Source organism: Chanos chanos, chromosome 6 (assembly GCF_902362185.1).
Source record: "Chanos chanos chromosome 6, fChaCha1.1, whole genome shotgun sequence".
Taxonomy (NCBI): Eukaryota; Metazoa; Chordata; class Actinopteri; order Gonorynchiformes; family Chanidae; genus Chanos; species Chanos chanos.
The window spans coordinates 18,417,374-18,443,463 of record NC_044500.1 but is presented as its reverse complement, the minus strand read 5'-3'; the positions used below and the strand labels follow the sequence as shown (position 1 = coordinate 18,443,463).

The window sequence follows — 26,090 nt, the reverse complement described above, 5'->3', positions numbered from 1 at the left end:
AGTCCTCATTTACTTTACCTCAACTCATTCACTGACCTCTTTCTTTGACAGGATTTGCGTCCTGTCCTTCTCGGATCATTCCAAACCAGTTGGGAGCCTGACAGTCTGTAATGCTATGGATGACATGGTGTTGACCTTTTGGATAACAATCATCTAGCAATCCTTTAACTGGGCCACAAATCACAAACAAGTGAGTACACAAAATTTGTTTATTTGGCATGTCTTCTGGTGTTCTTCCAGTCGTCAGTTTGTTTGTTTGTTTGTTTTTTCATGTGCGTTAATTTATAACAGTATAAGTGATATACAAAATTCTTTTCACAATACTGACAGCAAGAAAGATTATGAAAACTGGATGCTGCCTGTTCAAGGTCTAGGTCATTTGTACTTAAGAAACTGCATAAATTATAATACAACAATAATCAGTACAAAACAAATCTACAGGCTTCTAAATAGTTGTATCTTTTACTATTACTCCACTTCAAACAGAATTTTTTTAATCCAAAAATGGATCAGATATTTGTCTGTTTGTGTATAAAAATTATTTGTCAAACCATACTATAATAATATAATTTAGAGTTATTACAGTAAACCAGCCTGGCTATACACATGTGCGTTTACCCTCCACCTCCACTTTTGGGAGGGAAGATGGGACAAAGCGCAAACTACACGGCACCTTGGCTGGCTGGAGGTTTTTAACATGGAACTGGGGTGACAGGTTGGAGTGTATGGCAGTCCCCTAAAGTAAACAGTTACTGCTTCACCTCACTGCTAGATTTATCTCTGCATTTCGGCACAGTCTTTTTGCCCTCTCTCCATCACTCACTCAGGCTGTGCAAAGACGCAGAGGTTCAGGGGTTAGCCGTTGGTGTAATAGTCGTGTTAGCCCAGTCAGGAAACACATCCAGCTTAAACAATGCCATACCCCAAGTGTTTAGGGCAAAGTTGATGCACAAAACGCCAAAAATGTTCAACATGAATCCTGCCTTCGCCTGGAAATAAGAAACAGAGTAAGAATGTCAGAAATGACATATTAAACAGGAGACAGTGTTTCCCGTATTTGAAAAAGTGAAGACTGAAGGGATGTACCATGTCCATGACTTTGAGATTCCCATAGGAGAAAGCGATGGCATTTGGTGGTGTGGCGACGGGCAGCATGAAGGCCAGGGAGGCACACACGGTGCAGGGCAGCATGACGTACAGAGGATGCAACTTTATGGCAATGGCCTGAAAACATCAGAGGTCACACACAAAACGATTGGATTTTCCTCCAGTTTTCTCTGGTTTGTGTGTGTGTGTGTGTGTGTGTGTGTGTGTGTGTGTGTGTTCACATTGTTTTTTTGGGATGTTGTGTTGATCATTGCAAAGTCCGAATGAAGACATAACCAGTCTGACAAGTCGTTAGATTATGGATTTGCTGGTCCTGGCTAGCTGGAACATTTTTTTCAAAGGCGTATTGTCCTTATCCATAAAACAAAATGTGTCAAAATATTTCTTCTGTTAGGGGTAAGGTTGGGTCATTGATGTTGTGTAACAGTAAAATGGATAACATAATCTTAACATAAATAAAGATTTTCTCTAACATTAGTTACTTAAGAGTCTTCACCAAGATAACATTACATAATGCAGTTTAAAAATAAACTTGTTTTATCATCATAAATAGCACTTTGAACAAAAGTACAACAAAATATAATAAAGTTTGATAAATAATGCAGTAAACTAATACAGTGACCTGGAGTAAATGCGGCTATTGAATGCATCTAATACTACATGACTGTCTGCAACGAGGACTTGCGTCTTTGGGATTTCACACTACTGTACACGTTTGAAAGAGAGGCTAAATAACTTTATTTGGCTACCAAGCCATGTCAGATTGTTCAGCTCACGTTTATTTATGTATCCCCTCTAGTGCAATAATTTCCAGTGCACCAATTGTTATTACAGGCATACGAGTCGCAGATTTACCATTATTTCATTGAGGCAGAATAAGTTAAACGCTATAGTTTAACCGCTCATTAACAGTGGTCTTCCACTGATAAACTTGGCATTACTTCTGTGGGTAACCTAATTTAGCAATGGGAAGCATTATAAGCTGCTGTAAGTGATGTTGCCAGAGAATTTTGAGAAGTGACGAGGGAGAAATGATAGGACCGTTGTTTCTTTACATGCTAGAACTGCCAAACTGTTTCATAAATAAACCCATAATCAAGTTTGTCAGCAGCTTAGCCTGCACCACTGAACTACCATAACATTAAACGTAATTTTGATGTTTGACTGACGGTACTGGCTTTCATGTTACTGCAGCAAAACAAGGCATGGCTGACATGAATGTCATAACGTGGCTGAAGGATCCATCTGTAATATTCACATAGAATATATTGGTAAGACTTGTTTAACGGCAATATTATAGACATGAGATGGTAACAAATATCCCTATTGGATGCTGAAGTATGCTTGATTGTTACTGGTCCATAGCAAACGCAGATAGTGTTTGTCAGCGCAGTCTCAGGGTGTGTAAAGTATTCCCTCCTGTAAGACCATCAACATGTTTGCATCGGGTGGGGCAACACCAAATAAATACTTTGAATTGTATTACGTCGTTGTCTGGACTTAATCAAGGTACATGTTGTACGAAACAAGACACTATCATCCATCTCTCTGTTTCTTTTTTAATTGTCATTTATCAGCCATTCTAAACACAATACCGATTTATCCGCAATTAGCTCATATCGACCGATATTATCAGCTCTAGTGTGTGTGTGTGTGTGTGTGTGTGTATCCGTGTGCGTGTGTGTGTGTGTGTGTGTGTGTGTATTCACTTACCATGGAGGCCAGAATTGGTAAGAAGAGAGTGGTTGTGGCAGTGTTACTGGAACATTCCGTGAACATGGCCACCAAAAGGCATAGCACGAAGGAGATGGCAAAAGGTGGAATATCCTTCAGAGGCTCTAAATTTTCTCCGAGCCACAGAGAGAGTCCAGAAGTCTGAATTTAAACACAACAAAGTCTGTGTCAAAACAGCTCCGGGATCAATGGCCGGTGACACATATAAACATTGCCAGAAAGGAAATAACCCCTGAGTAAATTAAGCTTATTAGAATTTATGCACACCGGGTACTTCAATGAGACAAGACATTTAATCTTATCAGATTTAACTCTGAATAGACCTTGTGTATTCCTCTTTGTGAATTATTAACTGTTCTCTGATAAGATTATTTGTTGTTACCGTTCTTGGGGGAACGAAGCTCTGTTTGGCATGTTAATAGCGTAGCTTGAAGTGAAGCTGCCCTCAGATGGAAGTTGTTTATTTGGAGTGTGCTACATGAGGACACTGTTCAAATTGTTTTAAAAACTCCTCATGCTATTCTACACACCTCGCTGCCCTTGGCCAGGGCAAAACCCCCTCCCAACAGGATAATGATGTTCCAGGGCATCTTTTCGTGGACCACATCCCAGTTCAACAAAGTTGAAGGGGCCTTCTTACTGTTGCTCCTCTGGTTCTCATCTGTAAGAGCAGTTGGAAAGGGACATGAGGAAGAGTATGGATCTTATAATCAGTGCACTAATCCATTCCTCTGAGGCTCTCAGACATCGTAACATAATTGCTCTGTTCAAGCTGTAAAGGAATTGACCAAGTGACCAAAGAGTGTTTTTTTTTTATATATATACCCCAAGCATTACAGCTGACCACTGATGTGTCTGTGATCAAAGCTCTTGACCCTTAGGCTCTTGCCAGGAGTGTGTGACCTCTCACTCAGACAGTAATAGGTTACTCTGGATAAGTGTGTGGGTTAAATGCAGAGCAGAAGTGCTTAATCATAAGAGTGAGAGCAAGAGAAAATGCGTGACGTGGATGGAGATATTTGATAAGGTGTAACTACACATAGAAAGACATGTCTTAAGTTAATATAAGATTTTGGGCTGATGAATAAGAAACTGGTGGAGACATACAGAAAAAGCTCTTTGTTTTACAAAAAAAAATATTTTGATTCGACCGTGTCAAAATCAAGTGTGCTTAACAGATTTATCTGTGGCATGTGAAAGAGAAAGTCATCATGAAACAAAGAGAAAAACAGTGTACTTAAAAACCGTGGAGTTTCTCGTTTGTAATGCGAGCTCAGTGGCACTTAATCACGGTGACACTCTTTTTGTTTACTAAACACTAGGGGCAGCTCATTGTTCAGTTCCTTTGAGAAATAGCTTCAACCTCAAAGTTTGTGGTCTGGCTTTATGCCTGTTGGTTAAACTACCACAACCAAGGAATACTGCTGAATCTACTAACATATCAATAGATTCACTGATCTTCGTGGACAATGTACCCTGCGAAATTTTTGACCTTGCAGCTATCAGCTGGTAGACGTTTTTTTCCATTCAAGGGACCTTGAGTCAATGTTTGAACCTCAAAAGCAGAGCAGTCAAAGAGATTAGAATTGCACTACGTCAGCTGACCCCGCTGGCAGTCGTATATCTCTATCACTGATAAGGCACAGATCCATATTTTATGAGGAAGCTGCAGACAGAGGGGAGACGTACCGTTTGGGTCAGCATTGCTTTGATGTCTCCAGAATCTTGGCACTTCGGAAGGGATGATAAAGAACAAGGAGGACATTAAAATGGCTATTGTGCCATCGGTTACAAACCTGAAATAGAAGATGAAGCAGTTGTTGGTTTTGGTTTCTTCACAGTGCCTGAACAGGAAATCTGCTTGATGTCAAATCTGTGCATATATCTAACTTTGCAGGGTTACAGCTACGGTTTTACAAAGATACTTCAGAGGAAATAAGTTCCAAACTAGCACTTTGCAGTCATGTAAAAATGAACTGTCTGTATTTACAAGGCTGCTGGGTTACTTATTGTCATTTACATGTTTATGGCACCCTCATCTATCTGGTAAATCCTTATAATTCTGGTTCAGAGTGGATTTGTAAAAGTGGGATTAGAACTTACGGCCCCTCTTTGTTGAAGAGAACTGTTGCCCAACCAGGCATGAAACCAGGTTCTCTCGTGAACCACAGTAGCACCAGAAGCACAAAAATCACCAGTACAGCAGCCTCTGCAAAGCTCATGGAGCCCAACTTCTTGTATTCGTTTTTCATCACCTGGTAGGCCTCCCGGTCGTCAACTTTTTTTGACCCGCAGCCAAAAGATTTCTTCATGCTGTAGAACAATATGAAACAAAGGTTGTCAGCGTTGCATATAACTGTAGCATTTACCCTCTGACCACTCATGTCAGCACTTCATATAGCACTGAGAGTCGACAAGTGTGTTTGATTTTTCCTCTGTAATATGTCCGTGTTTTCCTGTCCCTGATTTATTTTTTTCCCCACAACAGTTACAATCAATACTTGATAATGGATTACTATATACTTTCACACACTGTAGTCACGGGGAGGGTGGGAATCATTTACTTACTTGAAACCCAAGTACATGAACTGCAGCCAGAGCCATGAGATGGCAAGCATTAGAACCATGTTTGGAAAGGAAAAACCAAACCAGCTCGCAAAGTTAATTATACCATTGTTCCCAGGAAACATCCTACGATGGAGGAAAAAAATGGTACGGTTATATTATATAACATGAAGTCAAATAATGAAATGACCAGTGATGTCGTATCATCATATATTGTGAGGTATCAGTTAGGGATGCACCAATCCGACTTTTTCAGTCCCGATTCCGATACCGATACCTGGGCTTTGGGTATCAGCCAATACCGAGTACCGATCCAATACCAGTGTTTACTTAATAAGCTGTATGCCTCACTGTGTGGAAGAGACTGGGATCATTCTTTTATGTGTAAGGCAACATCAGGCTTGACATAAACAGTGCTTTCCTAACTTTGTAAAACAAAATGTAACAAATAAATACATATATATAAATTTACTGAATTGTTATTTATTATTATTAAAATAATAAATAATCGTGCACCAGCAACTGAATTTGAGAACCTTTTCTGTTATTTTTGTCACTTTCACACTAGGGAGGTTTCACGTGTCTTTGAAATGCACCCAGCAAAGTTAACTGCTTCTTCAAATCGTCCCCTTTTTTGTTTGGTTGAACTCGTCGTGTTCTTTGGCATGATGCTTCTGGAGGTGCTTGCCCTGTACACACTAACCCGGGTAAATTTGAAAAAGCATAATTATTTCTCCTTTTAGCCATTCCATCCACACTAAAACAGCGCTTTCCACCACCAAATACTATGCTTTTCCAAAACGCTCTCTGAGGTGCATAAATTTGAAAATGCCAGGTTCACATTGTAATGTAGACAGGGATAACGGAGTGAAAGAAATGATGACGTACGGTTCCTATGACACTGGCGGAAGTTTGTGCTCAAGACACCAAAACACATGACGGGCAAAAATGCAGTCAGTGCTGCTCTGTCTATCAAATTTGCTAATCTATCTTCAATTACAGATCATCATATTGTACAATGCACGTGCACTGCTCCAACATAGAAGATGACGTTTATCTCTGCTGTGTTTAAGAGATGGATAACAACCCTAACGGAGATTCAAACCCTACATGGAGCCACGATTCTGGATGCAACCTGGCCAAACAAATAGTTGGTGGGACAGCTTCATAATGGCATAAAAACAGGCATTTCACTGTTTTAGTGTGGATGTAGAACAATTGGAAAGTGGTACGAAAATAATAGTGTGTACAGAGAATAGAATTGAATTGAACAGATCGGCCCCATAGATCGGCCCCATTGTCACCGATTCCCAATCTAGCTATTTGAGTCAGTATCGGACCGATATATGATATCAGTATTGGATCGGTGCATCCCTAGTATCAGTATAGTCCTATGAATAATGCCGCATGAGATATTACAAGATATGATGAGATGTGACAAGATATCAAAGGATAAGAATAAATAAATAGCAATGAAAGCCTTACTCATCCATTTGGCCCTTGAGGATGAGGTTCGGAGTGGTCCCAGTAAGGGTGGCAGTGCCCCCGATGCTGGCGGCGTAGCACACACTGAGGCTCATCCCTTTTGAGAGTTTAAGATATTTCTGCTCTCGTGCCCATCTCTTTAATTCAGCCGTGCTCTTCCCATGCTCAAGATTCCTCTCCTCCGCTACAGACGGAAAGAGAGAGAGAGAGAGAAACATTTTATTAACTTGACTTGTTGAAGACCCTAATTTGTCAATAATTGACAGAAGTTTGTTTCTGGGTGCTCAGAGGACAACTTTGTCAGCTTTTCTTTATCTTGTGCTAGCACAGAAGGTGATTGATTTGTAGATAGCATTAACATAAATACATTATCATTACATTGTGACTGCTGCTATATAAAACATGAGAATTGTTTCTGTGGAGGTAAAATGAGACGCTCTTTTCAGGCCTTCTGTTTTTCTGTCTTCCATGCTGAAATAGCTGTCATTTTCTGTTATCTTCTCCAATATTCCAACCTTCATAACTTTCCTTACCTTACAAAGTATTTACACAATAAAGAAGGTGTTCCTAAACACCTGGAAGTGATAACTTCATCCTCATTCAGGCAAGTCATTTTCACCTAACAAACTCCTTTCATTCCTCGGATACCTACAAAGAGAACTGATCAATTTTGCATTTAAACATTCACTCAGTGACTCATACCCATGCCTGCTTTGACAGTCCCTTCCTTGGTTTCAGCCATTTCAAAAGCCTGGTTGTCCCGACCCTTACGTTCCTCTTCCTTCTCATCAGCTTCAGCTTCCGTTTTGCTGAGCTGCTGGAGCACAGCGTGAGCGATGGGCAGCATCATTGCCGTGGAAGCCGTGTTGCTGATCCACATGGAGAGGAAGGCTGTGGTGATCATAAAGCCCATCATTAACCTGTAAGAAGATAGATAGCGGATGAAAAGTTGATCAGAGAGATTAGTAATTATAGAAGATTCCTTAGGCATTTAAGAAGAAATTCAATAATAGTTTCAGATGAGCAAGAGAAACCCTTTGTTGTCAGGAAAATTCAAAAGTGTTTTCAGAAAAGCGTATTCAGAATATGTGTTTTTATTTGTTTTTAACAGGGATTGTCTGGCGTAGTATGGAGGCTTTTTTACACATCACACCAAATTAAAAATGTCAAAAAAAAGAGAAAAAAAAGATATCATTCCAAATACTGGGTATTGTTTACAACCGGTCCGTATACTGTATTTTTGATTGGTATACAGAGATATAGATGGAGAATTCTTACAGAGCTGGCTTGACTCCCACCAAGAGTAGAACTCTCAAGGCAATGCGTTTGTGAAGGTTCCAATGTTCCACAGCAATAGCCACCAGCAAGCCACCGATGAACAGCATATTGGAGTCTTTAAGGTACTGGATACAAACCTGTGGGCGGATCATTAGCAAGTTACAGATTTCAGCCAAGGTCAAGTCAAGAGACTCTAACAGATGACTGTACTGTGTGAGAAAGCCTGACTGGACCCTTTGGAATTCCTACCTCTCCAGATTCCATGATGCCCATCATGGGATAGAGCACAACAGGAAGCAGAGCAGTAACGGCCAATGGGATACACTCTGTACACCAGTACAGGGCCATTAGGATGATGGCATAGCCACATTTGGCTTCCTGCAACACAGTGACTCTTTTCAGTGGAGATAACACGGGTTACATGTACAAACAGAAACAACAGTGATTATTTAACAAAGGTTTGCTTCAAGGAGTTACAGCTGTGTTGAATCAGTAGAATAATGTGGATGCCAACGAACATTAGCAGGCTAACCTGTAAACAAATGTTTAGATGAGAAAAACGTCACAAGAAAAATGGAGAAGAAAAAGAGCATAAGCAAGAGTTTAATAGATCCGTAGCAGTTTTTTATGATTTTTTACAATGTAGTCTTATCATATTCTTTTATGAGTTTCATTGGAGGGAAAAAAGTATAGTGTTATCTCCTCAGGAACATCTTTAAAGAGAGCAGCATACACATATACAAGGCACATATACATAAATTCTGGTCGTTCTCCACTGGGTTTCACATTGAATCTCACATCCAGTCCACTACAATCTAGGTTCTGTTAAGGCTTATAGTGTGTATTTGAACTTTAGACGTTCAATGTGCTGCATTTTCTGCCACCTGGCTAGTTTACATCTTGTTACCAGCCTAAGACAGAATACTTGCTATCTCATCTCTACAAAACAAACAAATGTACATGAGTTTATGTGACACTTTGGTGGGTAGAAAAGCTGAGGTGTCAAGAGATAAATCATTTGATCCAAGATTTTTACAAATGTTCTGTATAATATTCTGTAATGGACAAATTTGTTTTGCCCAAAATGTATTTCTTTTCAATGCTGCACAGGAAGTAACTCAGTCACCAATTACTGAAGAATGCTGCAGTCTTATCTCTTTGTTTTGTTTGTCATATCTCAATTGTTAGGGTGAAAGTTTTGACCATAGAGTAACCTTTGTAACTATATCTTTAAAACAGATAACACCAAATTGAGCAGAACATTGGATATCATCTCAATTACACAGGCAAATTCTGGCAAATCTATTTTCACTGGCACAAAAAAGTCAAAGCACCGAATCCTTCAAAATGAATGTGCACCAATGGGAGAAGGATGGCTAATGACATAAAGTGTACGGATATTTGTACACTTTATATATCGAATATATCGGTATTTGCTTGATTGTAGTAACTTTGTTTTTTCAAAGAGCCATAAAGATTAATGATTATGATGTTCTACGTAATAAAGCTTTAAAGTGTATATGGGACCATAAACGGCTCAACTCTCTCTTGTTCGTGATTTTTATCGCTCTGAGGATTTTTTGTATCACAATCAGGGATAATATTCACTCGCAGAGTCAATGAATTTATACAGCAGCTTTAAAATGAAGTTGTAAATTCTCTTTCATGCATCATTAAAAAGACAAAGAAAAATCCTGAAAATGTTTAAATACTGAAAAAAATGTTTTTCATATATTTAATAAAAAAAAAATGCTTCTCAGATTAACTTGAATGCTTCAGTAATTTTCCATTACTGATTTTTTTAATTTCTAAAATAGTGTTTGTGGGGGGGTTCTCTCTCATACAGGGACAATGGTTAAATCTTTTGATGGTTAAATTCCACATTTGACAGATGTTACAGGAAGAGCACAAGTGAGAAACAAACAAATGTACAAACAGACAGTCTAACCGCCCCCCCCCCCCCCCCCAAAAAAAAAATCCGACTTACCGAAGAGTATTCTGTACCAGAGTAATACAGTGGTAATGCTAGGATGATCAAGGGAGTGAGGTAAATGACAAGGTAATTTCGGTATCTCCACAGCCATCTCAAGACCGCAGCCATGACAGAAAGTTGAATTGAAAGGAAAAAGTAGTTTAGGGGTTAAATGAAGACACTTTCAGACAGCTCAAAGAGAGAGGAGAAGATCAAGTGCCGCTATATATGTCTGACCATAACAGAATTAAACATTAACTCTGGAGAGGGTGGCGTCCTTCAGGCTGGTCACACAGCTGATTTTGCTGTCTTTCACAATTACTGGTGAACATTTCACTAGCATGTACAATAAAAACATGTTTGTAATCAGATATTCAGTTTCAAACACTTTATTTTAAATTATATGCAAATATATATATGAAGAGAAATAGATATAAGAATAGAGTTTGTTGCACAGAGCAAATACATAAGAAACAGTACATCCTTCTTGAAGCGGTCAGTTTGTGTAAAATATCATTGTGCGTGGAATAGAGGCATTTGTGTCCAAACACACAAACGCTCCGTTCTCTTTCTGTGCCCAGCGTATGAAAGGGTTAAGAAACGTCAAGTCCTGAGTTTCAAGGCCCGGCATTTAAAAAGACCAGAATATTGTGGCATTTTTAAAGAACACTGGGCATAATCTAACAAAATTATCATTTAATCTCAGGCTCCTGGCTTTCCTCAGCTGAATTCCTTAAGCAATTCTTCTTTTGTCTGCTTCTCAATGTTAGCAGGGCCCACTGAAAGGGTACAGTGTTTATTGTTGTTGTTGTTTTTGTTCATGATGGCTGTTGTTTTGTTATTTTAACTATAAGTGGTAATAATAACAGCAACAATGTTGCCATCATCATCATAAAGAAGAAGAAGAAGAAGAAGAAGAAGAAGAAGAAGAAGCAGGAGGGGAAAGAGGATATGAAGGGGATATGAAAAAAAAACCTGTCCAAGAAACAGAGATCAAACCATACACAGAAGAGATCGGTCAGGTCGTTACAGCTGTTAAGTACATAGCTTGCTGTTGTGATAGTCCTATTCTGGAGACAGGAGAAAATCTCCTGTCTGAGCCTGCTGTGTGTCCGTGCTAGGCTTACACTGGGCCTGGCTTCTCTCTCTTTCTCTCTCTCTCTGTCTTCCTTCTTCTTTCTGGCTTCTTTCATTGTTTTGCAGTTTCTATGAGTGACACACTTGGTCATAATGACTGGATTAGAAGATGCTGGTGTCAGCACACTGCTGTGGCCTGTATTCACACTGTCAGTTCACACAGGCATTTCAAAAAAGCAAATCTAACGTTATTTCTGAACAGACGGATGATTGTTGTAAAGATAATGAACTAGATTTCCCGGTTCATTCAGTAAAATTTTCCATGAAGCGGAGTCAAGCATCTTTATCTGTAAAAACTCTTAGTTGTAAAACACGGTGGCTGTCATCGTGTTGTCATCACAGGGCGAAGGTCCCTCTATCTCTATCTCTCTCTGCCTCCTCTGTCTTTTTCTCTGTTTCTCTCTCTCTCTGTATCTCTCTCTCAATCTATCCCTCTCTCTCTTCAGCCCAGTGAGACCAGACTCCTTGTCTCTCCATCTGCCCTGTGATCTCAGAGATAATGTACTACAGAGCCAAGGGTCCTGAGAGACAGTGTACTACAGAGCCGAGGGTCCTGAGAGACAGTGTACTAAAGAGCCAAGGGTCCTGAGAGATAGTGTACTAAAGAGCCAAGGGTCCTGAGAGATAGTGTACTAAAGAGCCAAGGGTCCTGAGACCAGCTTTACACTTTCCCACCATAACACGGTCATGTAAAGACCCTGCTACAGACTGCTCACATTTCACTACATTCCACTCCAGACTGGCATAATTCTGAATTAGGTTTTTAAGCAGAATGTCACCAGAATGGAAAAAAAGACATTTTGTCTAATCATGACAAGTAATAAACTGTAAGCAACAGTATGTGCATGGTTAACTTTATGTATGATAAATGTTTCATGGACCTCTGCTGTAGCTTTCTGCTTTGTATTTGGTTTAATGGTGAAACACACTAAAGTTTGATACTTTTCAAATCATTCAGTAAATATTTATTAAAGTCTTCAGGTAAAACAATTAACTCAGCCAATATTGAAAATACTGATACTCTCCCGAACAAAACCAAAAAAAGGATATTTGGTTTTCTGTTATTGAAATATTTGTCTGGTTGTCATTGAGGAGCTCATTCAGAATTCTGTGGTACTCCAGCAGAACAGATGAGATCTCTTAGATCTCTAAGCTGATTAAGTGTTTTAAATAACTGAGTATACAATAATACTGAAAAAAAAAATGTGGTAGCACAGGATGAAATGAAAATATTTAGAAGTGCAAATGTAAACCTTGTGAAGAGGATCAAGGGTGGGGGCATAAGAATTAATCAAAATTCCCAAAAGTAATAGTTAAGTATTTGTTTTTGCCAGTCAAACTAAATCCTACTGAAGATTAAAGGCATGGGGCATTTCTTGTCAGAAAGATTTGCCGAGCACAACACATTGTAAGTTCGTCATTAGATCACACGTACATTCACTAAGGCTGTAAAAATTTGGATACAGAAGTGTGAGAGTGTGTGCGTGTGCGTGTATGTATGTTTAAGTGTAGGCCTGCACGATAAAACAGACAGAGTACATTGTTAACATGAAGGAAATCACCAAAATATTTTTTCATCCCAATACAGAGATACTGTTTGACTTTTTCAACTTACTTTAATAATTATTTCTTATTTCCAAATACTGAAAAACGTCACGTGTAACTCGGAGACTTACTAACTTAAATTTAGAGTTTTAAATTTATTCAAGTAATGTTATCAGCGATTTTTAAGGGTGACACTGTGTTTTAACCTCAGCTGAACCCGTGCTTGCAAAGAACGTCTGATGTCGCTTTCTGCGTATCGAGCACGACACTTGCGCACACTCTATCTCACGTGCCTTGACAATGTTCCGGTCGCCTCCAGGAGTGGGGTGAGCTGCTGACTAAGGAGACAAGAAACCCTACTCAGCTGGAATGCGTCTCATGAAACATGGTTAAATTGTCTTTAAACTTTACACTGTAGCACACATACTGTAAAACAGAAACTACAGTCAGTTCTTTCCGTGAGTGTATCTTGAATTTTGAAACTCGCTAGGGTTTGCTGCCGGCACTTCAATCATGGAGGATTCCGATACAAGCGCGATTCTTCCTGAGGACCCCGAGTCGTCCGATCAGCAGTTCGGCTCGAAGAACAACTGTTGTTTACCGAATGGGTCCACTTGCTCAAAAACGCCGCCGTATTCTTGCCCGTTTTCGATTTCAGTTGAGCCCGTGCTCTTTCTCAATATGTTTTCGTTGGCTCTACAGATGCCTCTCTACACACAATACCTGTGGGATCGTTTCAGCGAACATGTTGGCTATAACGGAACCAAATCAGGGGGATGTGGCAATTCGTCCGAGCCCCATGACCCACTTCAGAAGGTTACAAAAACTGTAAACAACAGACATTAGTTTACCTACGGTGGCCTGTATGAGTCATTTGAAAGACAGCCCCGGACTTAAACAAGCAAAGGAATGTTTACTCTTGACGTTCTAATTGGTTGTAACATGAAGTAATTTGATGAAGTAACTTGCTCTGTTCATTTTCTTGTGAAGTTTGCACATGACTGCAATGCCACTTTAGTGTAGTCTTTATTCTTCTTAGTGAAAAGTTACACTTTACTTTTTTTATCACACTCTATAACTGTTATAGTCACTGACTATTTGTTCTTGACTCTCAATTTTGCACTCTAAATATTTGTTTGTTTGCTTGTTTTGTATGTTTTTAACCCTAATATTATCTATACTACATTTTTAATTCTTGTTCTCCCTACTTCCAGGAGGTGGAGACTTTGACTGCCCATTGGAACCTGTACATCAGTTTGGGGGGCTTTTGTGTGGGCCTCATAACCGTGACGTTACTAGGTTCTTGGAGTGATCGCGCAGGTCGGCGTGTGGTCCTCATCGTTCCCAGTCTAGGTTTGGCAATTCAGGCCACAGTGTACCTGATCGTAATGTACATGAAGCTGCCGGTTGGCTGGTTCCTCTTTGGGAGACTGTGCAGTGGCCTGTCTGGGGACTTTAATGCCATACTGGCTGCTTGCTTTGCATATGTGTCAGATAGGAGTGACCGGGTTTCACGCACTTTCCGTGTGGCAATACTGGAGGCCTGTTTGGGGCTGGCCGGCATGTTTGCCAGCATCATTGGTGGGAAGTGGCGCCATGCACAAGGGTACTAATGTTCACCCACATACCAGTAAAACGGTCATAACTATATGATTCATACACTTGCTCCTGATAGATGATATTACTTACTGTGGTAGGGATGAGGGCAGTTTAAAAACACAAGTAAAAGTTTTTATACATGAATAGAAAACTATGCATAGACAATGATGAGTGATTTGTAATTAGTTAATTGGATTTCAGTTCATTTTCTTATCTGACTACATAATAATATCACTGACCCTAAGTTCTGTTCTGCACTTTGTTCACCTCAGGTATATAAACCCCTTTTGGCTAGTACTGGCCACAAACTTAGCTGCAGCCCTCTACGCCTACCTCTTTGTGCCCGAATCTCTTACTCCAGACCCCGAATCAAAACTGTTCTCCACCCAACACCACCGTGCGGTTATCCGCCTCTACGCGACCGACAGGGAGGGAGGCCGGCGGCTGAAGCTTTGGCTCTACACCCTCTGCTTCTTTGTCGTGGTCTCCGTCCACTTCGGCAGTCGGGACCTGTACGTGTTGTATGAGCTGAGTTCTCCTCTGTGCTGGGGCTCTGAGCTGATTGGCTATGGCTCTGCGGCTCAGCACCTGACCTACCTGACCAGCCTGGTGGGGCTCAGGACCATGCAGAGGTGCTTGGAGGACTCTTGGGTAGCCATAATTGGACTGGTCTCCAACATCTCCAGCCTGGTGGTCATATCCATAGCTAATACCACAGCTCTTATGTTCACAGGTAAAACTCAGCCTTTACTTGGTAAAACTAGAAAGTCTATATTAGTGACTGTATGTCTAAACTTCAGAATTTCTCAGTTCTCTCTTAAGCTATTTTAACCTCACCAGGAAGTGTTGTTTTTCACATATGCTCCCCAGGTGCAGTTGGTCAAGCCAACTTGCTCTGAATGTTATGTTTTCTGGAAAGAGCCTTAAGGTTTTCTTTGAAGTTTTTTTTGGGGGGGGGGGGGTTGTATCAGGCTTACAGAGGTAGCCAGAGAGGTTACTAGCTGATAGCTGTTTAATTGACTCCTCATTAAGATAGTCTGTCACGGAATCTGTACATCTCTAAATGATCTATCACTATCTCATCATATTATCTGAGGGCTCTTCATTATGGTTTTATAGACTCATATAATGACACTCAGAGTTTTTTTTAGTTGTAACAAAATGTTACCACTGTTGAAGCATGCTGTAGGATAAAGGGCAAAAGACATAGTCCATTTCAAACTGTGCTGTCCTTTTTTGTGTCACTGAAGATCTTTTCCCACACTGCTCTCTAGTGGCGGAATTCTTTTAGAGAATGTACAGCTCACAAGTATCCTCTTCTATTCATTTACCAGGATATGGACTGTGCTTCCTCTTCATGGCCTCCACAGCGGTTCTGCGATCAAAACTGTCAAAGTTGGTCGACCCCTCCGAGCTTGGTAAGGGGGAGAGAGAGAGAGAGAGAGAGAGAGAGAGAGAGAGAGAGAGAGAGAGAGAGAGAGAGAGAGAGAGAGAGAGAGAGAGAGAGAGAGAGAGAGAGAGAAAGAGAGGGAGGGAGGGAGAGAGATTTTATGGAACAGAGATTATATTATCTCATCTGTAAAGTAATCAACTGTGTTTCCTCCCATTCCTAGGGGCCCTGTTTGCCTCGGTAGCGTGTGTGGAGGGTCTGTGTTCACTGGTGTCCAGCGGGGTTTTTAACTCCTTGTATCCTGCCACCTTACACTTCATGAAGGGATTTCCTTTCCTCTTTGGGGCAATTCTCCTCCTTATCCCCGCTGTGATAATCGCGTAAGGCTTAACCCTCTAACAGCCATGTTCCCAGAATTGTTATCACCACATTTGACTGTACAACCTGCAGTAGATGCACAGCACATTGATGGATAAAAGAGAGGGTTCATGGTTATAACTCCACTGTAATAACTATGTGCTTTCAGATTCCACCATCAAACAATTTACTGCATTTAAAAGCACTTTTGTTTTCAAAATACCTAGTAAATTCGAGTGTACATTGCCATAATTATGTTTTTTTTTGTCTTCTGTGCAGTACTTTGGGCTGTCAGGAACGAGGGATGAACAGTAGAGAAACAACAGAGGAGAACTGTGTAGAATCCTGACCTTCTTTCACTGTAAGGATGTGGAAGCCCAGAGGGACTGGGGCCTTGGTGACAGCTTGTCTCACTTCCTGCACTGACACAGGTGTTCCTGGCAACACTGGGCCACTAAGAAAATTCAGCTGAACTGAACCGAAGACACAAGACAAGGGAACCATAAATTACGTCACCAAATATGACAGAGCTCTCCGCTCATGTGCAAAGGATTATTTCAGTGTTATTTTCCTTGTATTTGTATTCACAAGTCAGAAATTGTATTACTCGTAAGGGCCAGTTTGATAACAAACAGCAGACAGTGATATGGTTAATGAGCTGGTTGTTAAGCAGTTGTGAGAATGAACGAGTGCCCCCAATTTATACATTTCTCTATCAGCTTAATGTGTGTGCTTAATATCTGCATACATAGTATTGTTCAAGAGAAATCTGACTCATAATTTCTGGGAAGACACCAGCACTTAAATGCTGCCTCGGTACTTTTAATGGAACATTTATATAAATATAGCCCTGGGCGTTTTATGATGCAGGTATTATAATATAGGCGAGGATGTTTTCCTTGCTCTCGTGTTGATTAATACTGATTTCTCCTGGCCTAAGTGCCAGCGCACACAAAAAGGAACCAGGCAGAAACAAAATATCATGTACTTTTGCATTTCATGGCCTACGTACAATAATTATTTTAATGATTTTTTTTATTGATTATTCATTGACTTCAGAGCTGTAAAATAAACAGATTTTTTAAAAAGGTTTTAAACTTTGATTGGGTCATAAAATTGTACATTAGAATACAACAGAATAGGATGCCAGTTGATGAATATGGACAGTAAAATCTGACTCAGAGTAACCCGGAGTTCGCAAAACCATCTGGGATTACTGAGTTACATGGATTTCCCATGAAAACGGCCGTGTTTGTCTCCCTTAAGTGGACTGACATATCCAGTACCAACCGCATTACATTCATGGGGCAAAGTATCATCATAAGAGTACACACAGGTCATTTCTCACTCATGAACGAGGCACTAAACATTAAGCGTCCACATCAAAACATTACTCCGTTACAGTCTGTGGTGTATCTTTGCATTAGATTTGTTAAAACTGACAGAAATTCCCCTGTTAATACTGGTATTGGAAAACAGAAGACAGAATAGGCCAGACAAACTGATGTGAAGGTTTACACAGGAAAGATTTTCATTTCATCTTTACAATGTTTAAGCATATCTCTGAGAAAAGGATGTGAAATACAGCAAGGTTTCTGTTGCCTTAATAATTTGACCACACGATACCGAAAAAAACCCAACAACTTTACATTATGCTTTGCTTTGAACTTAATATAAAATTGGCTGACAAAGGGAGTTTCGACTCCCGTAAGAAATAACTCAGTTTATTGCTCCTGGTGTCAGAGAAAAAAAAATTACTTTTTTTATTATACAGTTGTTACGACATCAGGGAAAGACCAGATGCGACTGAAGTTCTCTCCTTTTTTTCATTTTTACTTACTTTGTTACTTTATACGTTTAACTTACTGTATTTAACATACACCACAGCTACACAAATATATTAAGGCAACAGGAGGAAAAGTTCAGAGGACAATACAGCTTTGACCACAGTGGAATATGTCCTGAATGCTGTTATGGTAACTGCTACGTAACTTTTTATAGTAGAAGCTGATAGTTAGCTAGCCTTGTCTTTGCCCAGTGAGTAAGAGGTTATCTATCACAGATTTCCACAGACCCAACAATTTTGTCCGTTTCACATAATGATCTGGGACAATGTCTTTCTAAGTAAAGCTATCATCTTGGATTATCTAACACTGAATGTTGACTCTGTTAACTCACAGCAACACTATGCTGACTATGTAAAATGGTTTATGGTTTTTAGTTAACATGAAGGGTTGTGTTCTCTCGTGAAGACAAGCTGCATTCTGCTTAATTGATAACATGTTTGTTGATGATGAACGCAGTTGTCACGTACTGGCTCTCAGATCATTAAAAACTAAAGTAATTTTAATTCATACCTGCTGCCTTGTTATATCTTGTTCTGAAAGCACAGCAGTGAGAGTGCAAACACAGAAGCATACTTTATGCATAATTATATGTTACGTGGATCCACAAAAGTTACACTGAAGTTTTACTGCAACAGTTTTTTTTTTTTTTAAGTTTCATTAATTATTTCATAGAGATGGAGTGAAGAGTATTTCTTAAAATATTTCACAGGCAGTCGGCCGTATTTTAGCTTAAGACCAACTCTCCGCTCCTGTTCTATTGTCTAAGCTCAACTTTTTTTTTTTTTCTTTTACTGCTGATTAAAGAGACAATTTTACAAATGGTTACAAAGTGCATTACATGTCATTTTTCTTCTGAGTTATGTAGAATATTGTGTAGATGAGACTGAGTCTGGTCTTTGGATTGGTGATACACATCCTTTCATGTCCAGCGAGAGGTCGATTCTCGATTCAATATATGCCTAATGATGCCTATTAAAGAAGAGTTTAAATTGCTTAAACGTTACAGAGTAAACAAAAATGAGCTGCGAAATATACATGCAAGCTTTCTGTCGAGCATCGTCATACTAAAACAAAAACGTACATTAATGTTACACAAAAACAGAACTGGAGGAATCCAACCATCAGTTGTTCACTTAACCTCAAAACGATACTGTAAATTTCTCAGATGAATGACATAATGAAAGCTGCCAGCTATGGAGAGAGTAGATCTGCTTTCACGTGATTAGTGAGCTGAGGGACTGAGATATTATATTCCTGAGTGATGGGCAGCATATCTTCTATAAAACTGACAGAGCAATACAGTACTGAAGAGAGGTACAGATTACTGTCTTTTCTCTTAAACAGCGCAACCGAGTTTATAACCTTCCCACTCCCAACCATACACTCCAAAAACAAGAACCGACACGAACTCACTGCGCCTTATGCCAGACACATGCACATACGCAAAGGAAAGGCTGACCTATCAGAAATAAGTATGTTCAAACTGGCTCAATGAATATGGCCCCTGGCCACTGGAGGGAATGCTTAGCGTCTGTTTGTGGCCTCACTAGGGTCACTCAGTGTCCTATTCCTCTTTGGGAGTCTGGGTGGTCTTTGAACAGTCAGGTTGATCTTGACTGGGGAATCCCTTCAGAAAGCGTAGGATCTTCTCAATTGAGGCTTCCTGGTATTCATGTGACCACCTATGCCAGATTAGCATTGGATGAAAATATTATTTTAACAACAAAATATATTAGCCTCGGATTAAAAATATTATTAAAAAAAAATAGCAACAACCCAGAAACAACAAAAGAGACAATCCATAAACTATCAAAATAGCATAGCAGTGACTCAGTCTCGTTTGAAGCTGGCTATCTGTTTGGCCATCTACTGTACAGATGCCAAAGAGCTGCCCAACCCAGACACAGAAAGAGTATAATGTTATTTATAGGTTTGCATCGACTCACTTGATGCCATTGAAGTTGAGAATCGAACGCATGTCATCAGGCAAAGAGTTTGGATCAGGCCACACAAAATTATCAGTCACAGGGACGATGTTCTTCTGCCCCTTCAGAGCCGTGACAATTTCCTGCCGATTTCAGACCAAAGAGAAAAAAAAAAGTCACATTTAAACCACACATGCAAGCATGAAGAATGATGGGATTAATATAAGAACCAATCAGTGTGCTTGTTTTCCCAGCAGTGACATTAGTCTGACCTTATGCACCCAGTCCTTCATGCCTACATCTTCCATGCATTTGTCCAGAGCGTTGGCAGACAGGACCAGGATGAAGTTGCGAGCTCGTTGGACGCTCTGAATCAGCTTCTCTTCAAACTTGCCGGCCTCAAGCTTCTCTACATCGATGAAGACGCTGAAGCCACGCACCTGCAGGTGCACCTTCAGCAGGCTTAAAAAGGAAAGAGAACATAAGACAGGCAAAAAAAAAGAGAGACAACTTTTCATTTTCTCTTCAGAATCAATGAAGCTTTCAAAGTTACCAAAAAAAAAAGCCTTTCATTTTTGTTACAGAATATGATTGTCCCATATCCCCACACTCATTTCCCTCAGAAAACATACAATCAACCAGTTACAAAGGGAATCTTACAAAATGTACCTTTTGACTTTCAGACTTGTTGTTCACCAACTGCCTCATCATTCACTGTTAGATGATGCTAATGGTCAGCTAAAAAGACAGCCATGATATGTATGTAGATTTGCCAGTAGTCTCCATGGTGATACCAGTGCTTACCTGGCCAGCTGGGAACCTGTGGTGCGTCTGTAGCTAATGAACACGTCTGGTCCTGAGGGCTGCGCGTCTATGCTACAGGGCCTGGAGGGACGGCGGGCAGCAGACAGGATCTTTGCCCGGTGGATCCCATTCTCCACGTGACAGTCGGAATGCAGCTGATGGTCACTTACATGCTGGATGTTGTGAAGATCCACTCCAGACTGGACCATACTGTAGGTGTACTGGCGGAACCGCGGGTCCACACTAGCCAGCCAGTCGGCCAAGTTGTTGGGGTCACAGGTTGAGTAGTTGGCATAGGTCTTGAGGACTCGTAAGTCCCTGAGAAACCTGTGTTTGACCAGCAGAAAAGACAGAAATATGACTTCTACGGTCCTACATATCCACAGCAAAACCTCCTACATTTCTTCAGAGAATATAATCATGAAGAAACTATACTGCTAATGGGGGAAATTCTGCTGCATTTACCTTTTACGAGTGAGCCCTGCAGTCATCCCCAGGTCATTGCACAGGTCATGTTCTGTAATATTCAGCAGCAGATCGCCATCTATATGCAGCTCCTGAAAGACGCAAACAAACACACACACAAACACAGACACACACGCACACACATGCCAGCAGGGAGAGAGTACTCTGACCTAAGTAAAGCTGTGGTAAGTAATATGGAATCCAACTAAAAGCCACCTTTAAGATGACTTAATATAAATCACTGTTTGTGTTGAACGTAGGAGGAATATAAAGCACGTCTGAGAATCGCGTCAATTAATTCTATGCATGATAACTAATTCTGTGAGCAGTGTGGCACAAACCTGGAAACGTTCGCAAAACGCACTGAAGCCGATCTGCTGCAGCCACCTCTGTACCTCGCCGATTTTCCAGTTGGGTACACAGGACAGGATACGACGTGGAACATCTTCTCCCATCATGCTCAGGGCCCGCTTGGCAAGCAGCAGAGTGGTGCCATTGTTAGAGTACATGACGATCCTCTTTAGACTCTCCACTGCTCCAATCTCTTGGAATATCTTTACACACAGAAAACAGAGAGGTATCACATATTTACACAAACACCATAACCGACTACAGGGGTACAGCATAGATTAACGTAAGTCATCACAGATCAGCTCCTGCATTGTTACACATCACATTCTTGCCAAGTACAATATAACAGTCTAGTTACACCATATCCATAGGAAACTGAAAACAGTTCAAACAATGTAGTATTATATCTCAGTTGTACCTACACAAATATTTATGTAATTGTTATTAGATTTATTATCAGAGCCCTGTTAGGCCTAAAATAGCCCCCTTGTGATTACACTGCCTAATCTAACAGGACTCACACGTCTCTCTCATAGCTATTACACCAACTGATCCAATAGCTCCGGAGACTGCATCCTCTAATATAAATTAATGTCTAACCTTTGTGTTGCGCTGGCGGGATTTGATACTGCTCTCCACACAGAGGTAGAAGGCAGCGATGCATTTGCCCTCCAGCCGCGTGCCATCCAACAGGGGAAGCAGGTGCTGGAGATCTGCAGCAGTGCGGCCCTGCATGCTGTCCGCGCGATCCAGCAAGTTACGGGCGAACTCATCTGGATCCAGCGAGGCGATGAAGGGTTCCACCAACTCAAGTGTTCCCGAGTCCACCACTTCCTTCTCGATCTCCCGGTTAGCTGCGAGTACCGCAACCGCGAGACAAGCGTGGAAACGGATGAGTTCGTCCTCCTTCGAGAAGGCCAGAGGGAAGAGCCATTCTGCAGCCTGCTTCTCGATCATCAGCCGCTGACACCGGTGCCCGCCGTACATGGCGCAGTTGGCGAGCGCCAGAGCGCAGTGGCGTAGCACGGTCGGATCAGTGCCCCTGCACCAGAAGAGCAGGGCGTCCAGTGCCCCGTTGGTAATGAGTTGGGCCGACGTCTCCTCGGTGTGTTTAAACATGTGCTCGAGAATGCCAGACACACTTCGTGCTAGCTGGGCATCGTCCTGTTGCCTGGTCAGGTTCAGGATGACACCCAGACCCATACGTGCCACATAGTCTCTGCAGTGTGATATTTAAACCTCTGGTTTGTTTAATGTGGCACACATTTTGCCACATTTAAGTTGCAGAATATAAAAATTCTGTGATTTAAACAGTTTTAATGCTTGTGAATTGACTTACCTGTTCTCTGCCACCAGTATCTGCTCAAGCAGCTTTGCCGACTCGTAAGTGATTTCCACAGCAGGTGTCTGTAGCAGCTGCAAGAGTAGCTCGAGACCACCGTCTAGTCGCATTCTGTTGCATATCTCCTCTGCAACTTGGCGACCCAAAGTAGGTAAAACCCATGCCTCCTCGACCAGTTGGAAGATTTCAGCAATGGCCCGACGTGTTTCTTCCAAGTCTGCAGTGTCCTTTGCTGACTTCAGTGTTTTGATTGCGGACCGCAGAGCAGGAAGCGAGGTGTCCAAGACGGCCTGAACGTCAGCATTGATACCCGGCGATACAGCTCTAGGGTCAGAGCCCGTTTTCCGGCTCTGAAGGCGACTAACATATTCTGGAACTGTAAGTCTGTCGGAACTGAACATGGAGAAAAACCTGCAGATCTTGTTCAGATAAACGACAAGAGATAAGAGCATCTATTGTCTGTCTTTGAGACAACAGTGACGGGGCTCGTGATTTCTAATCTGAAATGCCCAAAAATAGCCCATACAAAGGCGCATATATTTGCAATATTGTTACAGGGCTGGAGTTTGTTTGTTTGTTTGTTTAGACCACCTATACGTAGGTCTATTTGAAGAAGCCTAGGTAGCGCAACAACAAGCTATATCTTGTACTGTCGGCTAATAGTGTGTTGCTCACCGATTAAACAGCACGTCTGACAAATTAACAGCGACAGTTTACTTGAGATTGCATCATCTCCATGTTAACAGTGTTATTAAAGTCGATTTAGCCACTTACTGTAGCATCTTGACAATGCCGATATCAAGTGAGGTTGGAGATTTCTTCTATATCGGTTCCTAATATTAACAGTAGAGGCCTGAGTTGTAAATTATGACTAGCAGAAATAACCAGGTCAATAATGAGTTAACTAACAAGTAAATGCGCGCTCAGTGTAAGCGACGATAGTTTACACTGCTGGTGAAGCAGAAGACACTAATTAAGGCTTAGTTTCCTAGACGACAAAATTCATCATGAAATGGCCTTTGTTTACAGTCCCTCTTTTGAATTAGGTTAATTCGAACAAAGAGTGCTATTTATCTTCTCTCAGCCCCTGTCACTTGTGCTATTTCTTAGTCAAGATTAACCGCGTTTTTCGACCTTCCTCAACGGACAGTAGATAATGCGAATTTTTTTAGTTTATTTTAAGGAAGATGATGGTTACTTTTAAGAAACGTCCTGTCTGCTCCATCTCCTAGCATCACCTCCTGTGGGACCGCCCAGTGCTCACACTGGTTCGCCTCAGCAACAGCCTGGTATGTACGGGAGATGTACAACCAACAACCCTCTGGTGGACGAAACCAAAGCAGCATATACACACACTGTTCTTAGAGATGTTGGAATATCATCTCACGAGATGATGGATCTTGTCTCAGTTGCTGTTACATTCTTTAACATTTCATTGTAACATATGCTCTTTTTTTTATGACAAAACTCTTATTAAATATGGAGCGGAGAATGTTTATAAATCATTAAAAACAAAGAACTCCTCAAAATTCTCAAATGCTTAGGGAAAGAAAAGATTAATGAGAGATATTGTAATCCCAGATATGGGAAATTTTGTTAGTGCATGCTGCTTTCATTGGAGGAAAAATATTCTTCAGTAATTTTTCTCTAAACAGGCTCATGATAAATTTCCTTTGCTGTTACACATCAGTTGGACAAAACCAGTATGGCACTGGATACAGCTTCATGTTTCTCTTGGCCATAAACACAGAGTAACACATCCAAAAACTCATTGGCTATGCACATGAAAAGGCAAGGAACTTTAAAAGGAAAGTAGTTGTGGAGCATCAAAAATCAAAGTATTGTCCTGTTATTTTGTTGATGTTTATGATGATGCTGATTATTTATTTGCAATTTATTTGTGATTTGTAGGGAGATGAGGAGGGATTCCATCCCCCTTGTTAGCAAAATCCATCCCCCTTGTTGACCTGCCATCCCCCTATATAGTCTACAGAGTAGTGTCAGTGACCATTGGGCCATCCCCCCTGTTAAAAAATAACAAATCACCTAGTGTTTATGATTGTTTGTTTCTCTGAAGCTCTTATCCATTGAGAGAATATAGAGAAATGGAGGAGTGGTCAACAGTAACATTACAGTCACCATAGCATGTTTCTATGGCATAATCCACTATAGAAGATGACTCAGCAGGATGATATGGGACATAACAGTGTTTTTAGTTAAACATGTGTGACAAAGCGTTTCATCAGTTATTTTTTAAAACTGATTTTTGAATGCCTATTTTTGTAGGTATTCGTACTGAATAGTTCCCATATTTGTTGTATTATTTTATATTATTTCCATTAAAAACAGCTGTAAATGAAATGCCGTTATTAATCACATGTAAATAAAGATTTTGGTCATACCCTGTTTCAAATGTCTGTGTTCAATATGCCTGTTTGAAACTAGGTCAGAAAAAATGTATCGCCTCTCAGTTTTACATCATATTGCCATTGTGTGGTTTAGTTAATCATTCTTTATCACCAAGGTCCCAAGGGTGAGTTGAGACTAGGGTCCACAAACTTACACAACATCATCTCTCAATCACACAGCCTCACCTAGTTTGACTGTATTTTTTTGCTGGTGAAATAAGTTATGTCTCTAATGGTTTAGTGCCGCTAAAACAAACACATTTTCTGCAATAGATGAATTTCTGTAAGATGAAAGTCTTGTTATACAACAACACAAAATACCACATGTGTCTGTTGTGTAACCATTAACAAACTGGTCCTTTGTCTGGGAGTCCTAGAGTCCCTTTACAGCATTGTCCCTCCACAGACTTCCACTGAGATTTCACATTACTGTGACATTTGGAGCAATCAAGAGGGGAAGGAAGCATCTTGTGACCCCAATGAAACTGAAAGCTTTTTCTTTAGATCATACAAATGTTCAGTGATGAATATTTTATTTACCTATTTTAGCATTGCACAGCAAAGGAACTTCAGTGGTGTGTACATTTATTCTGATGAGTGTGGATTAGGCCCACACAGAGACTGTTTCTTAACAGATATGAATCTAAAAATTAACCAGAGTAAATACTATTACCAGAGTGTTTGAAAACAGTGCCCTCCTGTAAGTAATTCTAACACTCCAGGTGGTGAAGGATGTAAAATGACTCTAAAATGAACTTGTTTAAGATTTGTCACTGGAC

At 40.6% G+C, this 26,090-nt stretch overlaps 3 protein-coding genes across 4 annotated transcripts; 1 reads left to right on the top strand and 2 right to left on the bottom strand.

Annotated features, from left to right (window-relative positions):
* Nucleotides 1–191: 191 nt before the first annotated feature.
* On the bottom strand, nt 192–10,331 carry slc13a2 (solute carrier family 13 member 2). Of its 2 annotated transcripts, XM_030776119.1 has the most exons (12): nt 10,157–10,331; nt 8,419–8,547; nt 8,170–8,306; nt 7,594–7,811; nt 6,892–7,075; nt 5,410–5,532; nt 4,945–5,154; nt 4,531–4,637; nt 3,372–3,502; nt 2,821–2,982; nt 1,087–1,224; nt 192–989 (listed from the first exon to the last, which is right to left on the bottom strand). In XM_030776119.1, exons 1-12 carry the CDS (start codon nt 10,268–10,270, stop codon nt 849–851), a joined length of 1,794 nt encoding a protein of 597 aa, XP_030631979.1. In that variant the 5' UTR covers nt 10,271–10,331; the 3' UTR covers nt 192–848. The 2 variants fall into 2 exon arrangements, with proteins under 2 accessions (XP_030631979.1, XP_030631981.1); XM_030776121.1 differs by lacking the exon at nt 192–989 and having other exon boundaries at nt 1,183–1,223.
* A 2,800-nt stretch (nt 10,332–13,131) lies between these two features.
* On the top strand, nt 13,132–17,225 carry slc46a1 (solute carrier family 46 member 1). The gene is made up of 6 exons (XM_030776968.1): nt 13,132–13,639; nt 14,038–14,429; nt 14,695–15,155; nt 15,757–15,840; nt 16,036–16,192; nt 16,449–17,225. The coding sequence occupies exons 1-6, from the start codon at nt 13,337–13,339 to the stop codon at nt 16,516–16,518; spliced, it is 1,467 nt and encodes a 488-aa protein (XP_030632828.1). The 5' UTR covers nt 13,132–13,336; the 3' UTR covers nt 16,519–17,225.
* Nucleotides 17,226–19,580: 2,355 nt separating this feature from the next.
* Nucleotides 19,581–23,355, bottom strand: sarm1 (sterile alpha and TIR motif containing 1). Its single transcript, XM_030776967.1, has 8 exons — nt 22,901–23,355; nt 22,162–22,780; nt 21,552–21,764; nt 21,211–21,302; nt 20,746–21,072; nt 20,214–20,403; nt 19,963–20,084; nt 19,581–19,698 (listed from the first exon to the last, which is right to left on the bottom strand). Exons 1-8 carry the CDS (start codon nt 23,353–23,355, stop codon nt 19,581–19,583), a joined length of 2,136 nt encoding a protein of 711 aa, XP_030632827.1.
* Between the last annotated feature and the right edge of the window lie 2,735 nt (nt 23,356–26,090).